Source organism: Aythya marila, assembly GCF_965140915.1.
Source record: "Aythya marila genome assembly, chromosome: 6".
Lineage (NCBI taxonomy): Eukaryota > Metazoa > Chordata > Aves > Anseriformes > Anatidae > Aythya > Aythya marila.
The window spans coordinates 17,293,959-17,320,350 of NC_139047.1; the positions used below are offsets into that span (position 1 = coordinate 17,293,959).

A 26,392-nucleotide genomic window follows, 5' to 3' on the forward strand; every position below is an offset into this window, starting at 1 on the left:
TGGATGGCTAAAAGATAAAATTGAGACACTTTGCTCCCTGGCATTAAACGTCATCACTCATGACTGCAACACGTTTTTCTGCTTGTTACCGAGTTCTGTGTGTTTCGCTTTTGGATATGAGTCACAGTTCTGTACCTTGCCTGAGCTCAGGGAATGCTGCCTGCTTGGGCAATTCGTTCCGTGCCATGATCAGGAGTAGGAGAGCCCAGATTTGTTAATACCAGAACTTCACTGGTAGCTTGCAAAGAGCTGAAGGCTTGGGTGCATGCAACATGTGTGTACCAACTCTCCTCCACAGTCATGGTTCACCACGGTGAGCCTTTCCTCAGCTCAGAATGAAGCGTGTGGTCATGGGGTTTGCTCGTATTTCTGTCTCCTGACTGCTCAAGAGGAATGGCTTGTCTGACTTCCCTGGTAATAAGTGCAGCAAAGGAACTGGTGTTGAACAGATTGAAGTGCACACACCAATTAGAGGAGGAGGAATAGGCATCCTGTTTTGTCACTTAACGGGTCTACCTGCTGTGCTTCTGACTGGAAGAGGACAAAAGGTACTGTCTTCTGAAAAGAGGAATTTCCTTCCAGAAAAATCTTTTCAACCTTGCTTGAAGTAAGGTGGGAAACAATTCTCAATTTCTAGCCAATTTCTACAGAGCATGCTGATTGAGTTTCACAGAAGAGCACTGGAGAATCACAGAGAGATCCATGTACGCTTTGTGAATTTCTTTTTTCATTTGAACTTGACTCTCCAGTTCTCAGAATTGGACATGGACAAGGGCCAGCGCCATCAAATAGGGCTTTTACAATGGAAGCTAAAGGATCTGTGCGCTAGGCAAATAAATGGTCATGCTATGCTTGAAATGAAGATTGCTATTTTATATGTGTATGCTGTTTTTCATCACTTGCAAAAATCATTTTTGTAATACCAATAGAGAATGGTCAGGATTGATTTTAGTAACATCAGGAAAAAACATTGTCTTTTTTATTTGGAACAAAGGGAGTAAATTTTTCCAGTCGATCTTGTGATTGCCATATCATTGGGCATTTTGCCATTTTTTCCATTCTCATGTAATTTAGCACATAAATAATGTATTTCTCCATGGAGAAGACTCATCGTCAAATGAGAAGTGTAACGAAGTCAAATCTTACTGGGTAAGTTAATGTGTGGTTTTATTACCTGAAGAAGGTGACAGCACACGTTGTTAGACCTTGGTGTTAGTACTAATGTTTGAAAGACAATTGAATTTTAAAAGATTACAGTTCCAAATGTCTGTTTTATTTGTTCTAGAGTACTATTCAATTACTAATTTGGTGTTGATAACCTTGTTTAATAGGTGACTTGTCAAACTCTTGTTTGCTCTTTTTGTTTTGGGAGTCAGAAGTCACTCCATCTGCTTACTAAACAAGAAAGTCCATACATTAATACCATTAAATTTACAGCTAGCTCCTATGAATTATACTGGTTTAATAAGGCTTATATTAAAGGAAAAAAGAAAGTTTGGAAGATAGTGATAAGTTTAGGTCATAATTTGGACCTTAACTGCTGCTGGACTCCTGATGTTGTTAGATCTGTAAATGCAAAGGTCTTTTTGTTGTTGTTGTTGTTTTTCAGCAAGGTCATCACTGAGTAGTGAGAAAAGCAGAGGGTTTGTGCAAAGTTCTGAATGACTCCTGTAAGCTCTCATATTTTGGGTCACCAAAAGTGTGCCCAGCATAGTAAGATGGGACTCCATCCGCTTACTGAAAAAAATCTGCTATCTGCCTGATTTGACATATAGTAAATTTTAATTTGCATTTATCCTAATTCCTTTTCTGATCTGCTTGATGGAAGGTTGGACAGAGACTCCCTAGTGCTTGAGCAGTTAATCGTAAAAATAATCAATAATCCTGATTTGGCTGGGAACATTCTCTTTTCTGACATCTTGTAAGTAATTTTTGAGACCTTGATATATGTACATTCGCATTTAAATCTTGCAGCAAGTCTTCCTTTTCTTAACCAGAAAAATGTAATGTTAAAATGCCTAATTGATGTAGTGATTCTGTATTAATCAAAATTTAACTTTTTTCTTTTCTTAGTGTATCAGTTGCAACAGGAAGCTCCCCATCCTAGAAGGATTACCTGCACTTGCGAGGTAGGTATTATAAAACATTTTGTTTTATAAAGCCCAGTAATTCCAAATCTCTTCTCAGTGTTGTGCAACCCAAACAGTGCTTCCATGGCGCTGTATGGCACTGTGATTGGAGTAAGTAGCCTTGGGGTCAGTGGTGCATGGAAAGCCACTTGATCTAAAAATAGAATTAAAATACATTTTGAGTTTGCTGTATATACCTGAGAATCATTTGCCAGTTTTTAACTTATTCCTACATAAATGGAAACATGCCTTTCCTCTTCCTTTTGGGGACAGAAATTCCCAGAAGAAAGAACAGAGCTGTAGAGGGGGAACACGCACCTGTTGTTACACACATTGCTGCAAGATGCCTGCAATAAATCAGCAGACAGAAGACTGAAACCTCCTCTCACTCTTATTTGAGTCTTAGTACTAAGAACTCATTAATTCTAGTAGCTAAACTATGCCCAGCCACAGCTTTTAAGGATCCACACAGAAACAATGGAACCCTGTTGAGATGCAGCGATACAAATCACTGTGATTTGTAAAAATGAGATGCTCACAGGGCCAGGTGCTGAGGCAGACCCTGAATGGCCAGCGTGCCATGCACGGTGTTGCAGCAGACCCACACCTTTTTGGGGTTGTCGTGCTGGTAGGTGCCATCGGTATCAAATACCCCTGCCAGCAAATATTTGCTCAGAACTGCATCTCTCATGCAGCTTCAGTTACGAACCTGGAGAATATTAATTTCAGTTACAAAAATGCCAAAACATTAGGTTCAACATGTCAAACAGCATTACGAACCACATCTTCATAACCACTGGAAGTTATTACATCGCTGCAATAAAACTTGAGCATTTTTATCATGTGCCAAGAGAAGGGGAATTAATCCTTGAAATATGTTAGTCATTTTGACATAGTATTAAATACAGAGGGACATAGCACTGTCAGGAACACTAATAGCTTACAGTTTAGATCAAAAAAAGGATTACTATACACAATTAAATAGGTGTTTTGCTGTCATCTTTCTAAATGCCCAATTGTGATTCTATGAAGTAGTCTGTCAATTTTTAAGATAAGAGGTAGAGATTTAACAGAAATTAAATTTTTCATTTAGAGGAAGCACTCCTGTCTTCTCTTAATTTGATGGATTTGTATTTTTATAAAAGTTGTAATAACAGCTGGTTGCACTTAAGCAAGGCATAGCTGTAGGAAAGAACAATACATTAATTTTACAAGAAGCATTGTAGCAAAAAGTTTCCCTTTAACCTATGTTTCCATTGCTAATGAGTGTCCAAACAGGGAAAATCCTGCTAAGGTTGTTGAGCAGATATCTTTTGTACATCAAATAAGGTGGGAGGGAGGTTTGAAGAAGAGATCTGTAGAAGACTTGAGCTGTGAAAGAAGTTTTGTTTACTCTCATTGCGATGTTATTAGGAAGGTTCTTTTCTATTTTGTGTGTTCTTTCTGTTAGGGTTTTCCATTACATTACTATACAAAATACTTGAAGTCTTGTAATAACAGGCTTGTAATTCTAAGGGGGCTGAATGTCCACTTTTAGCAGCAGGACTATTTCCAGTTTGAGAGTAATAACTTGGCACGAATGGAGATTTTCCCATTGACTTCAGTGGGACTATTCATGGCCAATCTGTTCGCAAGCTTTGTTGTATCTTATCGTGTCCAGGCCAACCGCTGGGCAAAATAGACGTGGACCCCATGCCAGCTGGAACCTCACACACTGTTGAGGGGGGCATCATTTTCTGTTTCTCTCTTTTTTTCTTCTTTTCCTGTACTATGACCCATGTTGTCATTCTTCACCCACTTTTCCCTCTTGCACTTTTTCTCAAAAAGCAGAAGGATGTTTCAGAGGACAATTACAAAAATGTTGACAGAAAATAGAGTGCTGAGAGCCCTACCAGCCTGTTGTGGCTCAATTGGATGGCAACCTACCTTTGTATTCCATCGTGCCTGTGCTCACCTGGCTAGGATGAAGTTCTTAACTCCCTGCCTCCCATGTGTTTAGTGTTGTTAAGTGTTGTCGAATAGCTGCTTTTTCTTTCCTCTCTCCAAAAGTATTTCACTGGTGGAAGACATGCTAGTATGTGTGTAGGCACATGTATGTATGCACATACATACAATGTGTGAAGGATTTTTGGTAGTCTTCTCATGCTGTTCCTTGTGAGGTGCTGATGCTATGCCTTTGCAATCACTGCAGTCTTTTGTTTGCTGAGTCTTATCTCAAAGCTCTGCTGTTATTTACTCATGTAACAACAGCCTTATAATGTATGCTCATAAAGTTGCCTGGGCCCTCTGCCCAGCAGCTATTCTTCAGTTTCTTCAGTTAGATGCTTTGAGAGCTGCAGGTGTGATGGTTTTAATGCTTACAGAATTAGAATCTTCATATTTTCTATATTCTTTTTGGCTTCTTAAAAAAAAATAACAGAAAGAAATATAAGGGGTGGGAAAATATCAGTAGTTTTGTACTAAGGAAATCTCAGCAGATAACATCATGATTGTAATTATTGCCTAGCACAATGCATATGTCCCTGACATTCAGGGAGAAACTGTAAAATGATAGAAGCATCCAGCATATCTAATAAGATCTCTTGCCATTTTATCCCAGACTAGTTTAACTGCAGAGAGTTGTTCTGAGGTCTTTTTGCCCTGGGCAATACGAAATCACAAGCAGATTTTATACTGAGTTCTCCATCATAGTATTCTTAGAATACTATTAGCCTATCCAGGCAAATAAGCAGAGATATAAATGTGTATATATAGTATTGGCATATTAAAAATGTTTCCTCCCTCTGGACTGATGGAGATCCTTCAGCTGTTCATCAGATCCAGGTTGCCCTCCTTTTAGAATCAAACAAGAGACCCATTCATGTCAGGCAAATACAAAAACATCTGTATAAAGCTGCTTCACATACAAGTTACACTGACCGCTGTAATTCTCTCATCTTAATTTCAATATTGATAATTATAAAAAATAAAATTTGTTAGGTATGATAGAGGTGGTTTACAGGATTTAGAAATTAGTAAGAATTGGACTAAGTAAAAGAGCTGTGGAAAAAATCAGTCAGTTGCAGATAGCTACAGAACATTTTGCTGCAGAACAAAACATATTAAGTACATGTTTTCTCATTAAAGTATCCCTTTATATAAAAAGCCTTTGAAGCTTATTTTTACCTAATAAAGGTAAAATTGAAATAATACATTACAATGCAGATAAGTGTTTTTCGTTATAAATACTGAACAATTAATGCAGCTGCTTCAGATTTGATGTGAAAATATATTCAGTGAGCAGTAACATGTTTAACCTTTCTCTGTGGTCTCAGCCTCTCCTGCTAGTGCTGAGCTTTGTGACCTGCTCTTTCTCAGCTGGGTTTCTATTAGCAGCCATGCATGAGTCAGTGGGGAGCAGAGTCTTTTCCTAAGTGGTTGAATTATCCAGCTGTATAAACAAATTCATAAATATTAGGACGAGAATTTTGGCCCAGAGAACATCAAAGAGGTCAGTGGGAGGGAGCAACATGTAATTTGGTAAGATATTAGCACCTAAATTGCTCCCCTTGCGTTATTGTATTCTAGTTATTGAAATAAGCAAGAGTGAGAGTGATGATTAGAGGAAAAAGCACTTGTTAAAGAATAGTTGGAAGTTACAATGTAAAAAACAACAGCAAAAAAGAAAAAACACACAGTCTTTTATTTTAGGTGCAAAGGCACGTGGTGTATGAGTGCTGATACTGGGAGGTGTATTCAGCAGAATGACCTACTTAACATGAAATGCTCAAATACAGAGGATTTGAGTTTCTGCTCTGCTACACCAGTTTTGTATCAGAGCAACATGCAGTTCAGAGGAGGTACACTGAGCTAGGAAGAACAGTGCATCCACTGGGAATTTTTTATTGTGAACACACAGTGGAGCCAAGGCTTTTAACACTACATAATGCTCATTTGTAAACTTAAAATATTATGGAATCATCAACTTTGAAGAGCATTGGATTTCTGTGTGAGACTTGCATCAATATTGTGATGCCATTTGTCCAGTTAATCTTGTATTGCCTCCCTGGGATTTCTGTTTGTTGTACATACAATCTTTTATATACACACACCTGTGCACATGCAGGCACATTGAGGGTATCCTTGCCCGTCTTCTGAAGGCATTCCATGATAAATTTTAAATAATTATGCGTGGAAAAAATATCAAACAGTCCAATGATGGAGGCAATCACTGCCCTTTCCTGCCCTGTAACGAGGCTTCATCATGATCCAGTGCAAGCAGTTAACAAGCTGTTAAACGGCATCTCTGCGTAGCCTCATGAAAATGGCCTCTGTGAACGGTCAAGAAGCATGGCAGAGCTTGGGCATATATAATGCACATCGTTGTTAGAGCTGTTTGCAGAGATGGCTTAATCTATGTCACATTCATCCAGAACAGCGTCCCAGCCTTCATGGTAAGGAGACCCTTTTCCAAAGGAATGGTTACTGTAAGGTGCTTGCCAAGTCTCACCCATTTGTCTGTTTATTCACTTGGTTTTCATGGCTTTACCTCAGTTGGCAAGGGAAAAAAAATCAGAAATAAAGCAATGGTGGATAACTTCATTCACCTTTGTGTTTCTTGCAGGTATCACAGTGAGGTTTGAAACTTCTCTGTGGCCTCAGTGCATGTACAACACAAATAACAAATTGAAAGCCAGTATCTCACAATTAATGCAGCTACTTCCCATCCGACTTGCAGATGAAATTTCCAATAACTCTGTGAGGCCCTGTGAATAAGGGCTTTTTTTTTTCTTCTAAGTAAGAAGCAATATTAAAACTGTGCCAAACATAGGGTAAGCAAACAGCAATAGGACTGTTTTCCCATAAATAAAGATTTCTGAGAAGTCCAAGGACATAGCATTCAGCCAGTCTTTGCTGCACACAAAGCAAATGAAGTAGCTAAGGCTGCTTTTACTCATACTCAACAACACTTTGGTCCAAACGCACTGCCAAATCAGACAAACTGCAGAGGACATTGGGCTGTATTTTCAGCTAACAGCTTTAATTAAAATGACCACTTTCTTGCTACTTCTTTGTGTTTTTGTTTGTTTGTTTGTTTGTTTTGTTTTGCTTTGTTTTTTGTCAGAACATATTTCCTTCCTAAGGTGGGTTTTAGTTCCAGTCCAGCTGGCTGTTTTGGTTTTTGAATCCTGAGCTTGAGGCTGACCCAGTGTGAAAGTCAGGAGCTAACAAAGCTTCAGCGCTGGCTTCTTTTGGTTTTTGGTGTTCATGTGTAACTGGAAGATATGCAGGTACCTGCAGCTGTAATTTACAGAAATACGATGTGGCAGGAAGTCCAAACAGACATGAAAAATCAGGAACGTTGCATAGTGTTAACTTAGAGCAAATGGCACGCTTTCTTTCATGCCTAAGTTGGTATGAGTAAAGCTGGTGTAATGATACTCATAGGAAGTGTTGTAGAAAGCTGAAGCACAGTGTTTACTGTCTTACATGATAAATCTGGCCTACAGGATCTCTGTTTTTGTAAGGTCATGTGGACAGCACTAAATGTGTAGCCCAGCTAGTGCTGAGTGAATGAGAAGGCCCCTGCTGAGTTCAGATGGAGTTGCCTTCGAATCTAAATGCATACATTCAATCTAGGTGACAAAAAGCTAATATTATGAAAAGTAAAAAAAAGTTATGGAAAAATAAAATACAGAAAACCAGGCTATAAAACTAAGTGAATTCTGTTTAGCCACAGTCTGAAATGGGTTCCTGTTGCGCTGGGGTTTATACAAACTAACCATGTTGCACATCAACATTTATACAGACATTTTTGCACAGTTTGTAGAACTGATCAGGAGAGAGTCGATGTTAACAAAAGCAGTTATTTTGCTCTTTAACTCATCATCCACCAAGATGGACTGCAAACCATGCTAAAATCACCTCTGAGCCCATTGGAGTTTTGCTCTGCTGCTTTGCCCCAGTCTTCTGCCAATTCACATTTTCAAGTCGTTTGCACAGAGGGCAGTGCTACAACTTGTCGTGTGATTTGCAGGTATTCTGAGGGGGACTTGTCACATTACTAATCCACTGCTGAAATGTAATGATTTTGCCTATTTTCTGGTTCTATCATATACATTCACTGTATTGCTGAGATGAATATAAAATCACAACAGACAGACAACAAAATCTTATTCATAACACAAGTCTCAGGGAGTTTTTAAAAAATAATGTCTTTTCTTGAGAGTTTTAAAGGTATCTGTGCAAAGATAGGAACTGTTGCAAGCTTATATCATAATAATAATAAAATACTTTCACTTTTTCTGTTTTCATATTGTTTTCTTGCTGTTAATTAACTAGTCTGATTTTAACAGAAATATGTAAGAGGTTTTTTTTTTTTCTTTCTTTTTTTGAAATGATCTAGTCTCCTTAGGACCTTTGAAAATAGTTCACGTTGGTTAACCCTTGTTTGTTTTCATGTGGGAAAGGGAAATATTTTAGAATATGATTAATCTTTCCAGTGATTGAATGTTTTTTTCAAAAATGATGAACCATCAAAACAACTTTTTGTTTGCTGGGAGTATGGAAGAGTTGTCATTAGACTGTAGATCGGGTAATATTTTTTGACGTTTTGGACATCTGAAATCTTTATTTATACTCTACTGAGATAACTAGAGGGAAGTGCTGATTTTAATAGGCATCTTTTGAAAAGATGGAAAAAGGGAACTGAAGTGGCAGTTTACTGGAAGTATTTTGTATTTTATTATAGCTGGGTCATTTTAGACTCTTGTAGTTCAGGTTGTGTAATTGTCAAATTTTATTCCCCCCAATTTTTCAGCCTATAAATTTAGCAAAGAAGGATAATCTGGTGGTTTAGATCATTGTGCTGATTTGTGGGAGCTCTGTCTGTAATTCCACAAGTGTCAGAAATCTTCCTGGACAATTTCAAATAAATTACTTCATCTGAAATACATAGCAGGCACATTGTCTCCTGACACCTTGACACTGTATGATCTCTGGAGCATGGACTGTCTTCTGTTACATAGCGTGACATATGCATACATGCTGCGGAGGTCTTTTAGGTGATACTGCAGATCACACATTTCAGTGAAGTCTAGTACTACATAATTAGGTACTTGCTAATGATCCCTTAATCTGCCTCATGCCCTCACTCTGATGGGATATGATAGTGGTTGAATTTCTCGCAGCAGAGACAGCAACAGCTTTATGATGGGCGATACCCTGTACATTTAAGAGTTTTGTAGATGTTTCACTGTGTAAATGCACTTAATACAGTACATTTATGTGAAATGAATCTTTCATTTAATTTCTTGACAGCTTGCACAAACAATGCTCACTACCCAAGTAACCCAAGCTGTTCGTTCTTTCTCACCTCTTTTTAACCCGCTTAGAAGTGCAGTGTTCTCCCGAAGCTCAGCCTTAGCTCTCCTTCTGTTCCACTCCCATGGAAAATGCTATGGTGGAAAATGATTTTGATCCATACTTCTCTTCCTAGTTCTAATTCTGTGTTACAGTGTGCTTTCTGTGTCAATGTGAAACATTACAATTTCCGTTTGTTTTTTCTAGGTAGAGAACAGACCCAAATATTATGGAAGAGAGTAAGTAACATACATCTCAACGTGGTTTATCCCCAGATGTTGGTTGATAATATTTACAGAAAAGGTTGAAAGTGTTTGCTGTGAGCACGTTGCTCCTTAAGCCTGTTTTGCAAAGAGGGACATGGGCCTGACACGCCAGTGCTCCCTTTCACAGGCAGCTTTCCCTTGCAGCAGGTGGCTTCGCAGTATTTTGCTCTGGTAGCTGCTCAGCTGTCTCTGTGTGGGACCGTGGCAAGGTCAGGAGTTGCCTTTTGGTGGGCAAACCATGAAAAGTCAGTCCTGCAATGCAGAACTGCATTTGCACCTCAGCCCTGTTGTTTCTGCCAGGCTGCTCCTTATGCATTTGCAACAAGGGACTTGGCTCCATTTCCTTGCACTGTGTCTTGTGTGAGCATCAGGTTATTATTACAGCATTTTTGTCTACCTAAAATTGCAGGGGCATTTTCTGATGGCTATAGATATTATTGAGTGATACCTTAAGTGAGAAAACGATGTGTTTCTGTTTTATAGGGGGTTGTCTCCAATTGACTTTTGCAAAAGATGTATGTGTATAGAAAAAAAAACACAATATTTGAAACACAGATGTAATGCATATATAACATTTACGTGTATATTTGTCTTCAGAATGCTGCAGCAAATATGGTTAGGTTTAGTGTGGGGAAAAAAACAGATCTGATGTGTATATTCTGGTAGAAGATAATGTGGCATTGCTAGGTTCTTACAGCAGTAATTGCTAATATTCTGTGCAATCCCTAACATTTTAGCAAGTTGCCATAATATCCCTGAACGCTGCAAAGTGTTGGATTGCATGCCTCTGGCACAAAGCATGTGAAGCCAAGAGGAGAAAATGGACTTCTTTCTACATACGAATTTCATGGTTGCAGATTGTAAAAGCAATGTACTTGTTTCATAGATGAAGAGAAGCCTTCCTAAACAATTTAAAGTGACTTCAAATATGGGGGGAAGGGAGGTTGATTTAAGGTATAGGTTCCTGCAAAACAATCATTTTACATTTATTTTTCTTTTTTAAATACCATAGTTGGTCTTTTTTCAGAAGAAGAGGAAAAGGTGATTTGAAAGTGAAAAGGTGTGTGTTTCAAAATGTCTTTGTTCCTCAGATTCCATGGCATGATCTCAAGGGAGGAAGCTGACCAGTTGTTAAGTGTTGCAGAGGGAAGCTATCTCATTCGTGAAAGCCAACGGCAACCTGGAACCTACACTTTGGCGTTAAGGTTGGTAATTAATATTTCATTTTGAAATTTATAAAATATTAAAAAGATTATACTGTTGTGTTGACCTTAATGCTTAAACTTCCTTATGTTTTTTTAATATATTTTTTTAATCATGGTAAGCATTTAATGAACTTGAACCTTTTTTAACCCTTATTAAAGATTTGGTATCTTTAGCCTTTAGCCTTCTGAAGTGCTTTAGCCATTTCTGAAGTGCTAACATTCCTTATTGTTTGCACTGCCAAGATAATAGCAGTTGTGCTTTTGCTGGTTGTCCTTCATTTGGCTTTTTTCCATGATGAGACCCCATGTGTAGACACTGAGGGAGCAGGCAGTTGAGAAATAGAAGGAATCCTATGAGATCCCATGAGTGGTCGGCTCTGTGGGTTACTTGCTAGCTAGCTGTTGCTGAAGAGCAATTAGTTCTTTCTAGTTCCTCTACAGAGTGGCCAATAAATCAGTTGATTTTTTGTCTGAACCCCTCCTAACTAGCAGTGTTTGCAGATCTGTTTCCTCGTTCTGTAAAACTCTAGCAAGTAGATCAGATAGTATCAGATAATAAATATTCACATATTTAAAACATGTAAATTTTAAATAGTTTAATTACTTTTAAAGTAATTGAGATTATTTTGGTCTGAGCTGTCAAATGGGAAATGGTGGTTTTTTTCTGTTTTGAGTTGTAGTAGTACAGGAAAACAATGAAAGAGAAATATACAGTTACTGAAAGTTTTATGTAGGTAAAATAAGATTATGATTAAAATAAAAATATCCTGGAACACTAAGTTAACGTAAGTTAGTTTTCTTTCTCAGAAAAAAGAAAATGTATGCTGTACACAGATAATTGTTTCTGTAGTATTAAGATTCCAAATAGAAACATTATTAACATTCATACTGATTTGCATTAGCAATGTGAATGAATTGGTATTGCTTATTAGGGTCTAATACTACCTCTACTTCTGCTCTTACAACATTCATTCACAACTTAAAAGAGAACAGTTGTCTTAACTCTGATCTTGGAGACAAAGAACTCCTGCTGTTTGCTCCTGATGATGCAGAATGCACAGGGCCTGGGCCTGTGACTGATGAAGCTGCTGAGCATCTTGCAGGATGCACTAGTGTAGTTTGTTTTACAAATGCTCCTCAAGTCCTGCAAGACAAAAGACGGGTCTTTTCTAGGTTTGATGGTATCTTTTCCAAACTGGAAAACCCTTTTGAAAGCCATAAAAACTCTTTTTACAGCGAATATAATAGAGAATGTATAGCTGTTGGTGATCATTTTGGGAAACAGTTTGAAATGATAGCAAAGGTGTTGTTATTTACTTACTCTGAAGAAGTGCAGCATTTGGCAAAACACCTCAACCTGAACCTGCAACACACTGTAGCCATTTCATTACATTGGAGCACAGGCATGATTACCTGAGCTTGATTACACGTTTATTAAGGGTTGTGTCCTAGAATGCTGCTTTCCTTTTCCCGGCAAGTAATGCTCTGTTGTCTTGCTGTTGGCCTTTAACATCTATGAGTGAGGGTCTTTGTTTGCTTTCATACTTCAGGTGGAAGATCTCTGTGAACTGCAGTAGAGAGATTTCTTTTTTCTCTGCTGGGAAGTATGGCATGAGTCTGCATTCCCTTTGGTTGAAGGCAGAGTTTTTGCTGAGGTTCCGTTCTTCCTCTCCCTGGAATTAGATACTCAGAATATACCAATATTCCCAATGAATGTGGTTTTGATTCTGTCAAAAATATCTTGGTGTTTGTTGTTTGATTGATTTACTTATTTTGTAACACATCATATCTAACCTACTTCAACGTCAGGTATCGGCTATATAAAGTTACTGAAATAGTTTAATTGGAAGTTAGAAAAAACCACCAAATAAAATCTTGGCGATAAAGAAAGCTACACCAAGAGATAGAGGCAGAATTCCTTATTATGACTATCCGAACATATTTTTGAGCGCATCATTCTCTATGCTGCAAACTGATAAGAGATTAATGAATCGTAACTCATTTTTGAAAAGTGGTTGTTGATCTTGTTCTGAAATTAATATACAAGATCATCTCATAGAGGGCTATATTTTAGGGGAAAAACACCCACTTTCTCTCGTTTTGTCGCTATCCTAATTGCTTGCTCCCTTCTAGACTGTACTTACAGTGGGCATCTTCCAGAAGTACTTGGATTGTCTTTGTTCTGCACTGAAGTTTTCCACTTGTTAAACAGCTTTATTCTTTCTAGAAGATAGGGAATAAACTGTTAACACCACGAATCATAACTCCTTTGTAGGCAGACAGAATTCACAGACATGAAAACATGTTTTTGTGAAATCTGGAACAGATTGGACAATCACATGAAGCTGCAGCGCTCAGCTACAGCCAAAGAGCACAGAATCCAACTGCAGTTGGTGCATGAAGCTCTCTGAGGTGCCATCCCGCTCCTAGTGCAGCTCTTCTGCATTTCACTTTTTTAGCTCATTCTAAGGGATACCTTAAGTCATCATAAATGGAGCAGATCTGAGAAGAGATCTGGTTAATTGTTTGCAAAGAGTTTATACCCAGTTATACACCTTTGTACCTGTATCAGCAAGTTCTGTGACTATGAATACATGGGGCTGGATACAGTACATAGTCCAGTCCAGTATCTGCTCTCCAATACCTTTTAAGAGCAGATGTTGAAAGAAAAGCATGCAAACAAGATGAATATATAGTAGTAGTTATCTGGTGTGCTGTGCCCTCTCAATCTCTGAAGATTTGCTGTTCAGAGACTTCTGAGCAGAACTGTTATAGATGCTGCTCTTTCAGGGTCTCGATGGAAAGAATTTTTTTTCATATAGTAGCATTCTGAATGCATTTTTGAACTCTCATAGATTTTGCTGTGTGCATCTGTAGCCTTAACTATGCCTTAACTATGCTTGATGGGGAAAAGCATCCTTTTTTGTGGATTCCATCTCATAATTTCATTTGACACTTCCTAGTTTTTGTATTACGAGAAACAGTGAACAATTGATCCCCATTTACTTTTTCCATGCCAGTCACGTCCCCATTATTCTTCTCTTGATAGGTCAGTGAGCCCTAGGCTATACATTCAGGTTTTGTAGTGAGGCTGTTCCATACCTCTCATCATCTCTCTCATCTTTCTGTGTGCCTTTCCCTTACTCTGTGATGATCTTTTGGAGGTGAGGGGACCAGAACTGCACATCCTGTTCAGGATGAAGTGGACTATGAAGATTTCTTTCTTTGTCCTCTAAGCCTTTCCAAATGATTTTTTGGACCACTATGGAGCATTAGGCTCTGATGCTTTTATAGAACTAACTTTAGTAAATCTAAAGGACTTGTTCCTGAGCTGCAATAGCTACATACATAGCCTAGCACAGATTAAATGATCTCATGTAGGACAGGACAAATAATAGGTTTTACAGGCTTAACAAAGTCAGTCGGATGTTCTTAGTGCAATGCTGTGGAATGGTTAACTGAATTCAAAATTCAGATATTGAATATTTATTTTTCTTTAATAAGGTAGAGCAAGTGATTCTTACCCCAAAAAAACTTCTCAGTTATGTTGCCTGTGAGTTACTATAAAATCTGCTTGCCTTTTGCATAAGAAGCTGCATTTTGATCATCTGATGAGCTATTTTTGTCCACTTTTGACCATTATTGTGCAGTTAGTTTGCTTCATGATTTTAAGGTAGAGTACCTTTTAAATCGAAATTTGAAACAAAAGAGGTTTTGTTTTCAGAAAACAAAATTTTCAAAATTTGTAATGGAGGTAGAAGTATGTTGTTATGGAAAAAGAAAATGATAATTTAATTATTTTTTTTTTTTTGTAAATGTATGAGTTTGGTTAAATATTCAAAGCTGTCCTTCAGATAAAATGGATGCTCAGAGCCTAAGAAGGTCAGTGAAATTGTATCAGTTAAGACACCATGTGAAACAGAATGAAACGTAAATACAAATGAGAGCATCAGATTAGCACCCTATTTTTAATGCATATACTTAATCATGAATGCATTTTTTTGCAGCTTATTAAAAAAAAAAAAAGCACAACAGAAATCACCAATGTTTACTATTTAATTAGAGAATGCTAATGAAAAAAATTTGCATCCCTGAGGTTTAAAAAAAAAGACTATCATAAAATTATTTTAGATATACACGTGTGTCCATATACATCAGGACATCTCTGTGACTATAAAACATACAAAATACATTTTATTGTTAATTAGACTTTCCAAATGAATGAAAACTGAAAATTCCTAATTAACTCCTGGAGGTATTAGATCTGCTTTTAAATGTGGCAAAACAGTAGTACAGTGCTTAATGCTAGGACGTATAGCAAATGACAGTAACAATACGACATGGTTTGCAATGTAGCCTTTTGTGGTTGAGAGCTTGTTTAATAATTAGGATGAGGATAAAGAGGAAATGGGTAGAGATTGTGCTAGCGGTAGGCGTTGAAGTGTGATGGTACTGCATGTTCTTTTGAGCAGATATCTGCTGTAGCACGTTTAGTTGGTTACCATGGTTTCCCTTCCTGCAAATTCTATTGTTGTGATACTGAGAATGAATTGAAATAAGGTTCTGCAGCAGGATTAAAAAAGGTAATAATGTTAGCTGTGATTATGAGTCATGTTTTTTTTTTGTTGGTTTTTTTTTTTATGTTTGGGGGCTAGGGCACATTAAAGATTATATGGCACCAGGAGAGAATTCTTAAGGCAAAATAAATGTCAGAAATTAGTAATCCCTATTTTAGTCAACCAACTGCATGTATTGTGCAAGAAATTGATACATTTTCCCTCTCTTCCTAAATTATGAAATTGCATTAAGAAACTAGCCACTAATATTTTAAAAGGAGTCATAATTGGTGGGCTCTTAGAGTATAATGCTGCAAATGAACCTTTTTAATTTCAGAGGACAGTCACTTTGATAGCTGAATGCTGTCCATTTTCAGTAGGCTCTTCTGGGACACGTATGCAGTTCTCTTCCAGAATATGCACTGATTGCCCTGGGATTACTTACCCATCTAAAATTCAACATCTGCAAAAGGCTTCTTGACTTCAGAGGTCAAAACTGCGTGCCTGCATTCTGTTAGGAAGCCTAGTTGTACACACTGGGACACAGGAGAGAAATGGGAGAAAGAGAAATGTTTGAAACCACTTTCATTGGCAGTAGTTGAATTACATTATTTTTTTTTTTTTAATTATCAATGAAGCAAAATTTGGTCATACCTTATCCTGAATCCAGAGATGATCTCTAAGTAGTCTGAGAGAGGGAAGCCAGCAAAGCAGTACCTGACTGCATCCCTTCACCCTTAGTAACAGTATTCTGACATCATGTCACTTGGTAGGAAAAAAAATACAAAGACCTTTTTCAACACTAAACTTTGCACATCCTTCTATCGCTGTATGTTTTTTACCCAATTTGCAGCTCTGCACCAGGCATTGATTGGCAGTAGCAAGGGCTAAATTCAGTTTCTAGGAACCTTTCTAGGATATTTACACAACATTTCTTGGTCCCCAGCTGAGAAACGTGGGAATCTATGTCCACATAACTGTCTGTGTGTATATATACACACATGCATACGCACAACCTTAAAGCTTAGCTGGGCTAAGTAGTGTTGCTCTAAAACCTGACCAAACATATCTGTGGGGTATGCTTGTTTCAGTCTGGCCCATTTTAATCAGTTTTCTCTATTCTGTGTGAAATGATGAAAGAGTGCTTCTTCCTCTGTGGCAGGCTGAAGCTCTCGGGGAAGGACTCTCCTTTCTCCCAGAGGCTTAGGCCGTCACACTTCCATAGGCACAGAATTCAGGTGAGTGTTTCAAAAATTGGCCACTAAGGTATCTAAAGCTTCTTTTAGATGGAGGAAACGGTTCATGCCTAAAGCTATTTCAATAGGCTAACATAGCAGGTATGCCAGCTGATATGCTGGGCTTTTTTTTCTTCCTTGTGAAGAGCCAAATATTTCTTTTATGAAGGCTTAAATTCTACTGAAACTAAAGCTGTCATCCTGTTGGCTGGAAACATTGTATGAGCTAGAGCTTGCCCCAGGGAAAGGAGCATGCTGATAAATTTTGGAGCTTGCTTTTATGCTCTGAAATAAAACAATTGGACCTCTATTTAAATGACATTCCATGTAAAAGAAGTTTATTTTTCTATATAAAATTTTGTACTGAATAATATACTCTATTACTTTGTCAGTAAAGTGGAATGTTCAACTACCAGTAAATAGCAGAGCTGTCCAGCGTGCTGTCTTAGGTAAGTGCAGCTGGGCACTACCGAGATGTCTTCGCTTAAGTATTTAGAATAATAATAAATAGCTACTAACCTTAATGAGTAATTAACTGGTTACCTAGGCCTTCCCACAGACTAGAATGCTTTTTTCCTTATGGTTCATGTCTTCTTGCTGTGTTCCTGTTCTCCTTCCCTCCTCTTCCCATCTGTTGTTGTTGTCAGCTCTGTTTTCTTTTGGCTAGAGTGTCTAATTTATCTTTGGCAATTCAGCTTGCTGCAGACTTTCTCCCGCTCGTGTAAGTTCAGTACTTCTCAGAGGAATATTCTCTGCTTTGGTAGCAGCGTGAACTTTTTGGTAGCTTGTCCAAGAGCTGCCTGCATTCAGTGCATGTAACTCAGGTTCATTTTATGCCATGTCCTTCACCTCTGACTGTAGCTTCTGCTGAGCCACAAAGATCTATTGTAACCTGGTGTACAGCGAAGGCACTTGGGTTTGTGGTGAGGCACCATCGTGGAGCTCAGGTCTGGGTTCACTTCTTGGCTTCACATATGACGTAGCTCAAAGCTTTTCTGTTCTCCATGCTTTACTTGCTTCTCCGTTAGGGAGAGTATTTTCTTTCCTGTGTTGTCTCACAGGTTTGTTCAGTACATCAGCCTAGGATCTCTTAAAAATAGCCTAGACAAAGAACTGGAAAGTTGTGCCCCATCTCTCAGACCACCCTCAGTCAGAGCTCCTGAGCAACAACCTGTATTGTACTGTGCTGTTCTTAGGGCCTGCCCAGGCTGAAGCTTCTGGGTGCTATCAGACTTGAAGCAAAAATGTCAAATTATAATGCAATTGGTTGAAAATTAAATTATGTATTTGTGTACATAGCATACACTGCTTGATCCTCCTTTCCCCCATTCCTTCCCTTTCAAAAGGATGCATTTCTTTTCTGTCATCCACAGGTTCTACTGGAGTGTCTTTTTGCTCTACTGCTCTTAGAAAGTGATAGAAGCCTATCTTCAAGTTAGTCCTTTGGTTGGCCTCTGCTTTTGTGTGCTTTTGAAATACATATTTATAAACCTTTGTGCTTTGAGAAACAACTTTTTTCCTGTGCCTCATCAGTAAACATAAAAAGTCCTCCAGCTGTAGATACTATGGATGCTTTAGAAATAGGTTTTCAAAATAACACACAATAGCCTCATATTGTCATTTAATCTCATAATTGTTTTCATCAAAACGTTTATGAATTATTCAAACACCAAAAGAACTGACAGCAATAAACATTCTGTCCCACTTTTCCTCTTCCTTTTCCCTCTTTTATGCTTTGCTGAGTTTAGTGTAGTTCGTCCTGTTTTCATAGGTGCTAGGAAGAGCATCAAGCTTTTTTTTTTTTTTCTTTTATAACTTGAGTAAATGGAGTCTAACAGTTTCAGTAATAAATCACAGTCTGCCCCGCTTACTGCTGCAGTTGTGCCAAGGATGAAATTATATTCTAGAAAACCAGAATGTAATAATAGAAAAGTTGTTGGTCTGATCTACTAGTGGCCCAGAAATTTCTGTTATTTCAGGCAATACCTAAACACACAAACTAGGTATGCACATGTATTTGTTTGTATGTATTACATACATTTTAAAACAGTTAGGGTACCAGCTGGATGGAATCTTTAAAGTTATTCTGTTTCACTGAGTCCTATTAAAATGAAAAATCCATGGTATGCTACATAATTTTAGTGGGAATATTATTTTACAATGAGTTTTTATCATCTGTTCTCTCCCACTGTTAATTCACAAAGCATTTTAATGGCAGATCAGGCATCACCCTAAGAGAACTAAATCCTTATAGATGGGGAAATGCTGCAATATAGTAATTAAACTATTCTTCTATCATTTATTTATGTAGTCATGGTTAAGAGACATTAAGGGGAGTTGCCTATGTAGAGCAGTTAATTTTTTTTCATTAGCAACACAACGCTGTTTTGAAAATAACACAACATTGAACACATTCCCATAAAAAGTTTACAGATTTTAGTCTGGTGTATTAAAATGAAACTTTATTTGAAAAGATTTCCCAGTATAAAGCATTTTATTTTTTAACAGCTACTGTGCAAGACAATTTATACTCCTTTGAACAACTGTCAAGCACGTAATGTCCTAAATTCTTTGCAGTATGTGCAGTGCACTGTATGCAGATGTCACATTACAAATACAGTATGCAGTCAGTGCCCCATATGCTGACTCCCTCTGTGCGCTGTCGTGCCCTTACAAATCAGAGAACTGGTTCCTGGCTCTGACCAAGTTCTCTTTGCTGCCTGGTTGTACCAGTGGTTGCATGTGTGCACCATGGCTTGGGCACGTCTAACAGCACGTTACTGCACGTGTGAGAACCAGGGAGGCTGTGCTGTGATGTTGGTGACCACCTGTCACTGTGGTCCATTCATTTAACCACTCCATTTCTTTGTGGGAAAATGGAGGCAGCAGGTGCTGAAATCTGTAGATGAAAAAATTCTATTTTAGGACTTAAACGCCTTTTATTTTCTGTACAGTCCAGTCTTCACAAGTCTTCTCCACAAAGGATTTTTGTCTTGTGAGCCATCAGACGTTGCAATAGGTGTCAGAAGAGCTTCAATGGAGATTTTTAGCCTAGGAGTAATTGTACTTGTTGCTGCCAGTGAGTCACCTATGGCTTTTTTAGTTGTGTTCAAGTGACTGTACAGTTAATAGTTTGTTGGATTGGTGAATCTTTTATTATCATACATATAAACATTGTTTCATAGGTTTCATTGTTACACATGACAATAAGAAAGCTTCACCTTTTTTGCCTTTTAGAAATGTTTGTGAACTTTTCATTTTGTATATTTATGCCTGTTCATCGTTAAGGAATGTAGCTTAGAAGAAAAAACGGTTTAGAAAGCAGTTGGTGAATCTCACTGTTGTATTAAAAAAAAAAAAAAAAAAAAAAAGAAGTGAGTGATTACCAGATCAGAGGTAGAACACACTGAGAAAACAGCTTTTAAGTAAGTTACAAATAGTGTAATAGCTTTAAGTAAGTTGAGTAAGCCTGCTCTGAAGGTTAGGATCAACAGTGGTTAAAGACAAATCAGATTTGACAAAATCTCTCTGGAAAATAAATCTTCCTGTAGTTATTTTTAATCTAAAGGAAACTTAAAAATAATCCCCTCCTCCCTTTTTTTTTTTTATATTTAAACTTCAAGTTCTTGAATAATATCCTATGAAGTTTATATTTAGAGACAAAAACAATGTAGGAACAATAAAAAAGCAATGTTTCTCCACTCCCCTCTCCAGAAAAGTGTAGTCTTTTTTTCATCCTAGCAGATAATGGAGGGTAACAGAATGACATAAGTATTGGTAAGTTAATTGCACTTGAAAAGCTATTTAATGATAATGACATTTCTTTGGGTTTTCACTTGATATCTTGCACTCATGTTTTCTTGATATATTGAATAAAAATATTAATATTGTCTTATCAAGATCAATTAAAAGCAAGTTACTTTTAGTATGAGAGCGTCAGTACCAGCAAAAAGAATTAAGGTGCTCATGAGTAACTTAAGCCTCATAGGAAAAAGCATTGTAAATCAAACCAAAATGATTGTGTTTGAGCATTATGTTGTGGCAGTTCTCTCTCAGTTGTAATGATTACAGTGAAATTTCCATTGTAGACCTAATGTTGTTCTACTTCTAAATTTACCAGAAAAAAAAAAAACATTGGGTATAACCTACAGTAAGAATGTTATACTCAGGATGCATAAAATTTGCATGCACATTTAGAATTTACTGAGCAGACAGTGGTGAGAGTTGATAGCTTAGCTTAGAAAAATTAAAGCCCAGTTCTGCTTTAAAGGAATACAAAAGATCTCAGTAGCATGGAGTCATGCTGTAGAATTAATTCACAACAAAAATTTTGAAAAATGTTCTCTAAAGGAACAAAACTATCTGCTTAATGTGAAGCTGTGAAAGTTGCTAACGTTTCCACTAGTAACGTTTCCAGAAGGTGTTTATTCCATGCATGTCAACAGGTTTCTAAAGTAATACTTCCTTTTAAAGAGAAAATATTAGGCTCTTGCTGCTTTCCCATGTATGTATATATAGAAAGAGGCTTAAGTGTCTTAATCATTAACCACAATGATTCTTTTCCCAGGAAACTCCAAGGTTTTGTCAGGTACAGAAAGCAGTAGACATTACCCAAAATATTGGTATTGATTCTGATCCAATCATCACAGCAATCCCAGGGACTTCTTATTGAGTTTAAGTGGAATAGGGCATGCAAGCACAGTACTAAGAATGTATCATACAGGAGCTTCATTTCAAAACCAAATGTTATTTTCAAATGATCTATCACTCATCAGAAACATTGTGTGATCCAAAGTGCTAAGTGGTCTTACTGCATATTTATTGATCAGCTGACTTTTGTTCACAATTTGAGATGGTTAAAATCAGCTGTTAAAGATAAGACATTGAGACAAAACATTTTTTTTTTCTCTTAATTTTATTAGATTTATTTACAAAGCACACCACTACATTGCCAAGGGTTGATAATCTTTCCAGCCTTCATTGTTCTCAGCAGCTGTTTCCCTACAGCAGTTGCCTCTCCCTTGTGTTGTCCCTGACACTGCTCATCATCTACACAAAGGTGCCATTGCTCTGGTTCTCCCTGCCTGCTGTTTGCAGCATTCTCCTTGCACGATATTGTTTCCCTTTTGGACGAGGAAGTCTGGGGAATGATGCAGTGAAACATCCTTTGGTCTCAGTTGAGAGAGGCTGCTGGGAGGCTACTGTCAATGATGCAGCACCAGCTCAGATTTTTTTATTTTATTTTTTACCTGATCAAGTGAGTTGGAGGTTGTTTCTATATTGGCGTGGGGTTGCCACATTTCAGTTCCAACTCTGAGATTTTTTTATTTTTTTTTTCTGAAGGATGCCACTTTTTTTTTTTTTCCCAGGTTAAACTTAATTATCATACATTCACCCAGCCCATGGGTCTGGTGAGGTTTTAGGGATAACTTTACACCTAATTAATATTCATCAAGCTATACTTAAGTCAGTCAGTAAATACTGCACTTCCAAATGGCACAGGAAAATTCTCTCTGGCCACAGTACTCTGCCACTTTTCCCAATTTTATCAGAGAATGGGGATTTTTTGTATCCACTTTTTATAAAATGCACCTTTACTTTTAAGAATTAACGTATTTCATTTACACATCTTGTGTTCTTGCAAGCTACTGCTGACTTTCAGGTTTCGGAGGAGGTGCCGTTTCTCAGGCAGGTACCCTGGGAAGATGGCAAGTCCCAGCGTCCTCTGGTCGTCCTCAGAAATATTGCCAATTCATAAGAAATCATTAACAAATAAAACCAAAAATAAGCTTCTCTCAGGAGTCAGAGAACTTCTGGGGTAACTGTAGATTTTGGCAGCATGCAAAACTTGTACTTCTTTGATGAGGAAAATGGCCAAAAGAGGATCTGTGGGATCATTTGTTTTCTTTTGCGTGGACATGGCATGATCAGGAGACATTCCTGGTTGCAACGTTGCTTACATTTCTGTAGCTTTTTATGGAGTGTCAAGACTCTAGTCTTACGTATTGGGTGAGAGTTTTCAGAAGTTATAGCTGAAATTCTGACACCTAATTTTAAGCGAGACTTCTACCTTCTGGCCTCAAAGTGTGTTAAGACACTTTCTCCAAGGGAAGATGAAGCCCAAGTGACCTTCAGGCACATGTACAGATCTTAATATTTCCCGGCTCCAAGTACGAAGATGCTCACAACTTAGGAGGATATGAGTAGCCCTGTGGGGTGTTAACTTAGTGGTCTCACAGCAGCTTTGCGTTTTATATAATGCCTTTGTCTTTAGGTTGTGGCTAGATACTCTCCTGATCATAAAATAGCCTGTGAAAGAGGTGAATAGCTACTGTACAAGTCTTTATTTGGACTGTAAAATCCATCTTCTTAAATGGTAAGAAAGTGTGGATGGGCTCTCAGTCCTTCACTTCTTCCTTTTGTTTGATCAATGAATGCTGCATACAGAGTAGGTGGCAGAGTCTGAAGCCCGTCTTTCTCATGCTATGATACCTAATTCAGCTCCCCAGTCCTTTATTACTACCCACATTTGCTCTACCATTTAATCCGTTTTCCCACGTTGTTATCCACTCTGCCCCACTGGCAACCAAGGGGACTAGACAGAGTGATTGCTTTTCAGACAACTTGCAATAAGAAAAGTCTTTTATCTGTAGCCCTGCTGCTTGCAAACAAATGGACAATAGACACAATGAGACTGTTTGACGGGTCAGAGGTCTATCTCTTTTTCTTGGAAAAACATCTAATGTTCCCCTTTTTAAACCAAAAGAGAACATACATTATCTGTGCCCTGTTTTCTATTTCTTAAACAAAAAATGGCTGGTACTAATGCTTGCCTCTAGGAAGAGACTATCAGGAAGTTGAAATATCAAATATTGGCTCTACTTAGTTTCCACGGTGATGTATAATTAGCTAGGCTGCAGTAATGTTATAGAAGGTAAACATAAGGAAGTATTCCTGCTAATGGAAAAGTTTAAACCATAATATTAAATAAGACTGAAGGGACTGAAGATTAAATTTGAATCGATTATTTGCAAATGGATGTGTAGGTTTGCATTTATATTGTCATTTGATCAAAATAGTATCATTGTGTGGCCAGAAATTTAAATGAGTTTGAAAGAAATAAAATGGAGGATTATTAGACATGGTATTGATGGTACAATCTCTGTAAGAGGTTGTTGGTGCATTGATTTGTGTGAGGTTTTTTTCTTGCTTGTTGCTAATACCACTCAATTTGAAAAACAATAAGTTTCCCCGGAACATATCCAATAAGGAATGAATAGAGAGAAAGTGGTTCGATCTGGAACAAATGGAAAAACAGATAAAGGCAAACCATTCAATTTTCACCCCTTGCAGCACCTTTTCCATGTGATTATGGCACTGATCTAGAATAACTTGTTTGTCTAAATACTTTCCTTTAAACACTAATTGTTAAATTATCTTAATGTATTTTAAACTGAGAACATTGAATGTGGCCTTCAGAAGGCCACATGTACAGAAAGAAATTGATGTTCAGTTCCCCAGATCCGTGTAGGAAGAAGTTTCAGTCTGAGGTTACAGGATGAGTTTAGGCATGGGGTGCTGTTAAAGAATTAAAACTGTGGGATGTTTTCTATGAGATACATTTGTTGAAATGTGGGGTCAGGAGTGGTGGGATAAAGATGATGTTCTTTTGGGAATCCTATTCCTTGTAATAACTATCCTGCTTTATGGGCAGCAATCTGAATGGATGTACAATGTAAAACCTACTGGGGTAGGACCACCTTCTGACCCTGATGGGAAGAGGGTGTCCTGGTTTCAGTTAGCACAGAATTAATTTTCTTCCTAGTAGCTGGTGGAATGCTGTGTTTTGGCTTAGAATGAGAAGAGTGCTGATAACACCCCGATGCTTTAATTGTTGCAGAGCAGTGCTTATACTAAGCCAAGGACATCTCAGCCTTTGCTCTGTCCTGCCAACGGGCAGGCTGGGGGGTGCAGTAAGAGCTGGGAGGGGACAGACCCAGGACAGGTGACCCAAACTAGCCAAAGGGGTATTCCATACCATCTGACGTCATGCTAAACAATATATAGGGGTGGCTAGCCGGGGGGAGGGGGCCGGACTGCTCGGGGTTAAGCTGGGCATCGGTCAGCGGGTGGTGAGCAATTGCATTGTGCATCACTTGTTTGTACATACTATTATTACTTTCGTATTATCACCATTGTATCATCATTATTATTATTGTTATTATTATTTTTGTTATTTTTTTTCCTGTCTTATTAAACTGTCTTTATCTCAACTCACGGGCTTCACTTTCCATTTCTCTCCCCCGTCCCAGAGAGGGAGGGGGGAGGGTGAGCGAACGGCTGCGTGGTGTTTAGCTGCCGGTCGGGTTAAACCACGACAGAGGGTAAACTTTTGGTGTTTCTCTGCATTTGGCCATCTTGTTCTTCAGAGCTTTGTTTTAGACTCTGGAAGGATGTTATTGAAATCAAGACAACGTGTGTAGTGATACGCCCTGAGGAGCTTTTCTGTGCCTTATCTTCCCTTGATAAGATTAGTGTAATACTTTCTCTTAGAGAAAGCTAAGAATAATAAGTGACTTTCTGCTTCTATAAAACTGCTGTAAGTACTGTCAGAGCATATGTTACCAATAAGAACAGCAATTCACCTGATGCACCTCCTAATAAAAATCACTGTATTGCATGTTATCATTTAGATATATTATTTTTCACCTTCAGACTCACTCTGTTTTTCTTGTCAAATTTTAACGTTGTATGTTCTCTGTGTGCATGTTCCCACTGACTTTGGCAGGATGCAGTGAAGGTTGCTCACTTTAGCACTGTGAGGTACTGAGCGCTCTTAGCTCATATTGACTTTACTGACAGTGGAGGATGTGCAAGGAATATGGCTCATGGTGAAAACTTGTTTGCCACATACTAAGTTGACTAGTTTTTGCCACTTTGTACAGTGAAGTATTTACATTGCTGTATTAATTATGTTGCCATACCACTTGTGAAATCTAGTATAGCCTAGTTCCTCACTTATTTGTCCTAACTTAGAGCAGGAGGGGTAGGTAGGAGTTCCTACCACTTAGGCTGTAAGTTAGGACACTACCTTTCTACTCCCTTAATGACTTGTGTTCACTCTGGATTACAACTTGTGATCAAATTAGCATTGGGTAAAAGTGCTTTTTTCCGTTTTTTGTTTTTTTTTCAGTTTGATTCAGTGAACTTCTAATTTGTGTGGCTTAAAAATGTGAATACAAGTACCAATTCATTTCAAAAAAAATGCCCCTTCAGTTTCTACACATCGTGTCCTCTTTCGTTAGTGAGCCAGATGTGGATTCCTGAGAGCCCCCCAGGAGTGTGTTGCTTCACATTTCAGTTTTCTTTAAAAATAGCAGCTCCCAAAATTACAGTGGCTGTCAGGTTATTGGTAGGGGGGATGGTTTGCTTTGGCATTTCTGAAAAACAGAGGAAAAATATACATCCCAAGACAAATGATTTTGCCCATATTTGCAGGAAGAATGCATGTATTTCACCTGAGGCAAGGTATAATAATATGCTTTCTGCTATTGGGCAGTGCCCCATGGAAAAGAAATCACTTTAGCAAAGCACCGTATTATTTTATTCCTTCACATCTCCTATGAAGTTTTTGATTGTGAAATAAAAATAATCCATCCT

The 26,392-nt window shown here is 38.0% G+C and overlaps 1 protein-coding gene across 4 annotated transcripts in view; it reads left to right on the forward strand.

Moving 5' to 3' along the window:
* Positions 1–26,392, forward strand: part of CHN1 (chimerin 1) — a 96,571-nt gene that overhangs the window by 20,110 nt on the left and 50,069 nt on the right. For all 4 annotated transcript variants that reach the window (XM_082763765.1, XM_082763767.1, XM_082763768.1 and 1 more), the window contains exons 3-5: positions 2,074–2,129; positions 9,678–9,709; positions 10,828–10,941. In XM_082763765.1, coding sequence (XP_082619891.1) covers positions 2,074–2,129; positions 9,678–9,709; positions 10,828–10,941 — 202 coding nt within the window. The remainder of the gene's footprint in view (positions 1–2,073; positions 2,130–9,677; positions 9,710–10,827; positions 10,942–26,392) is intronic.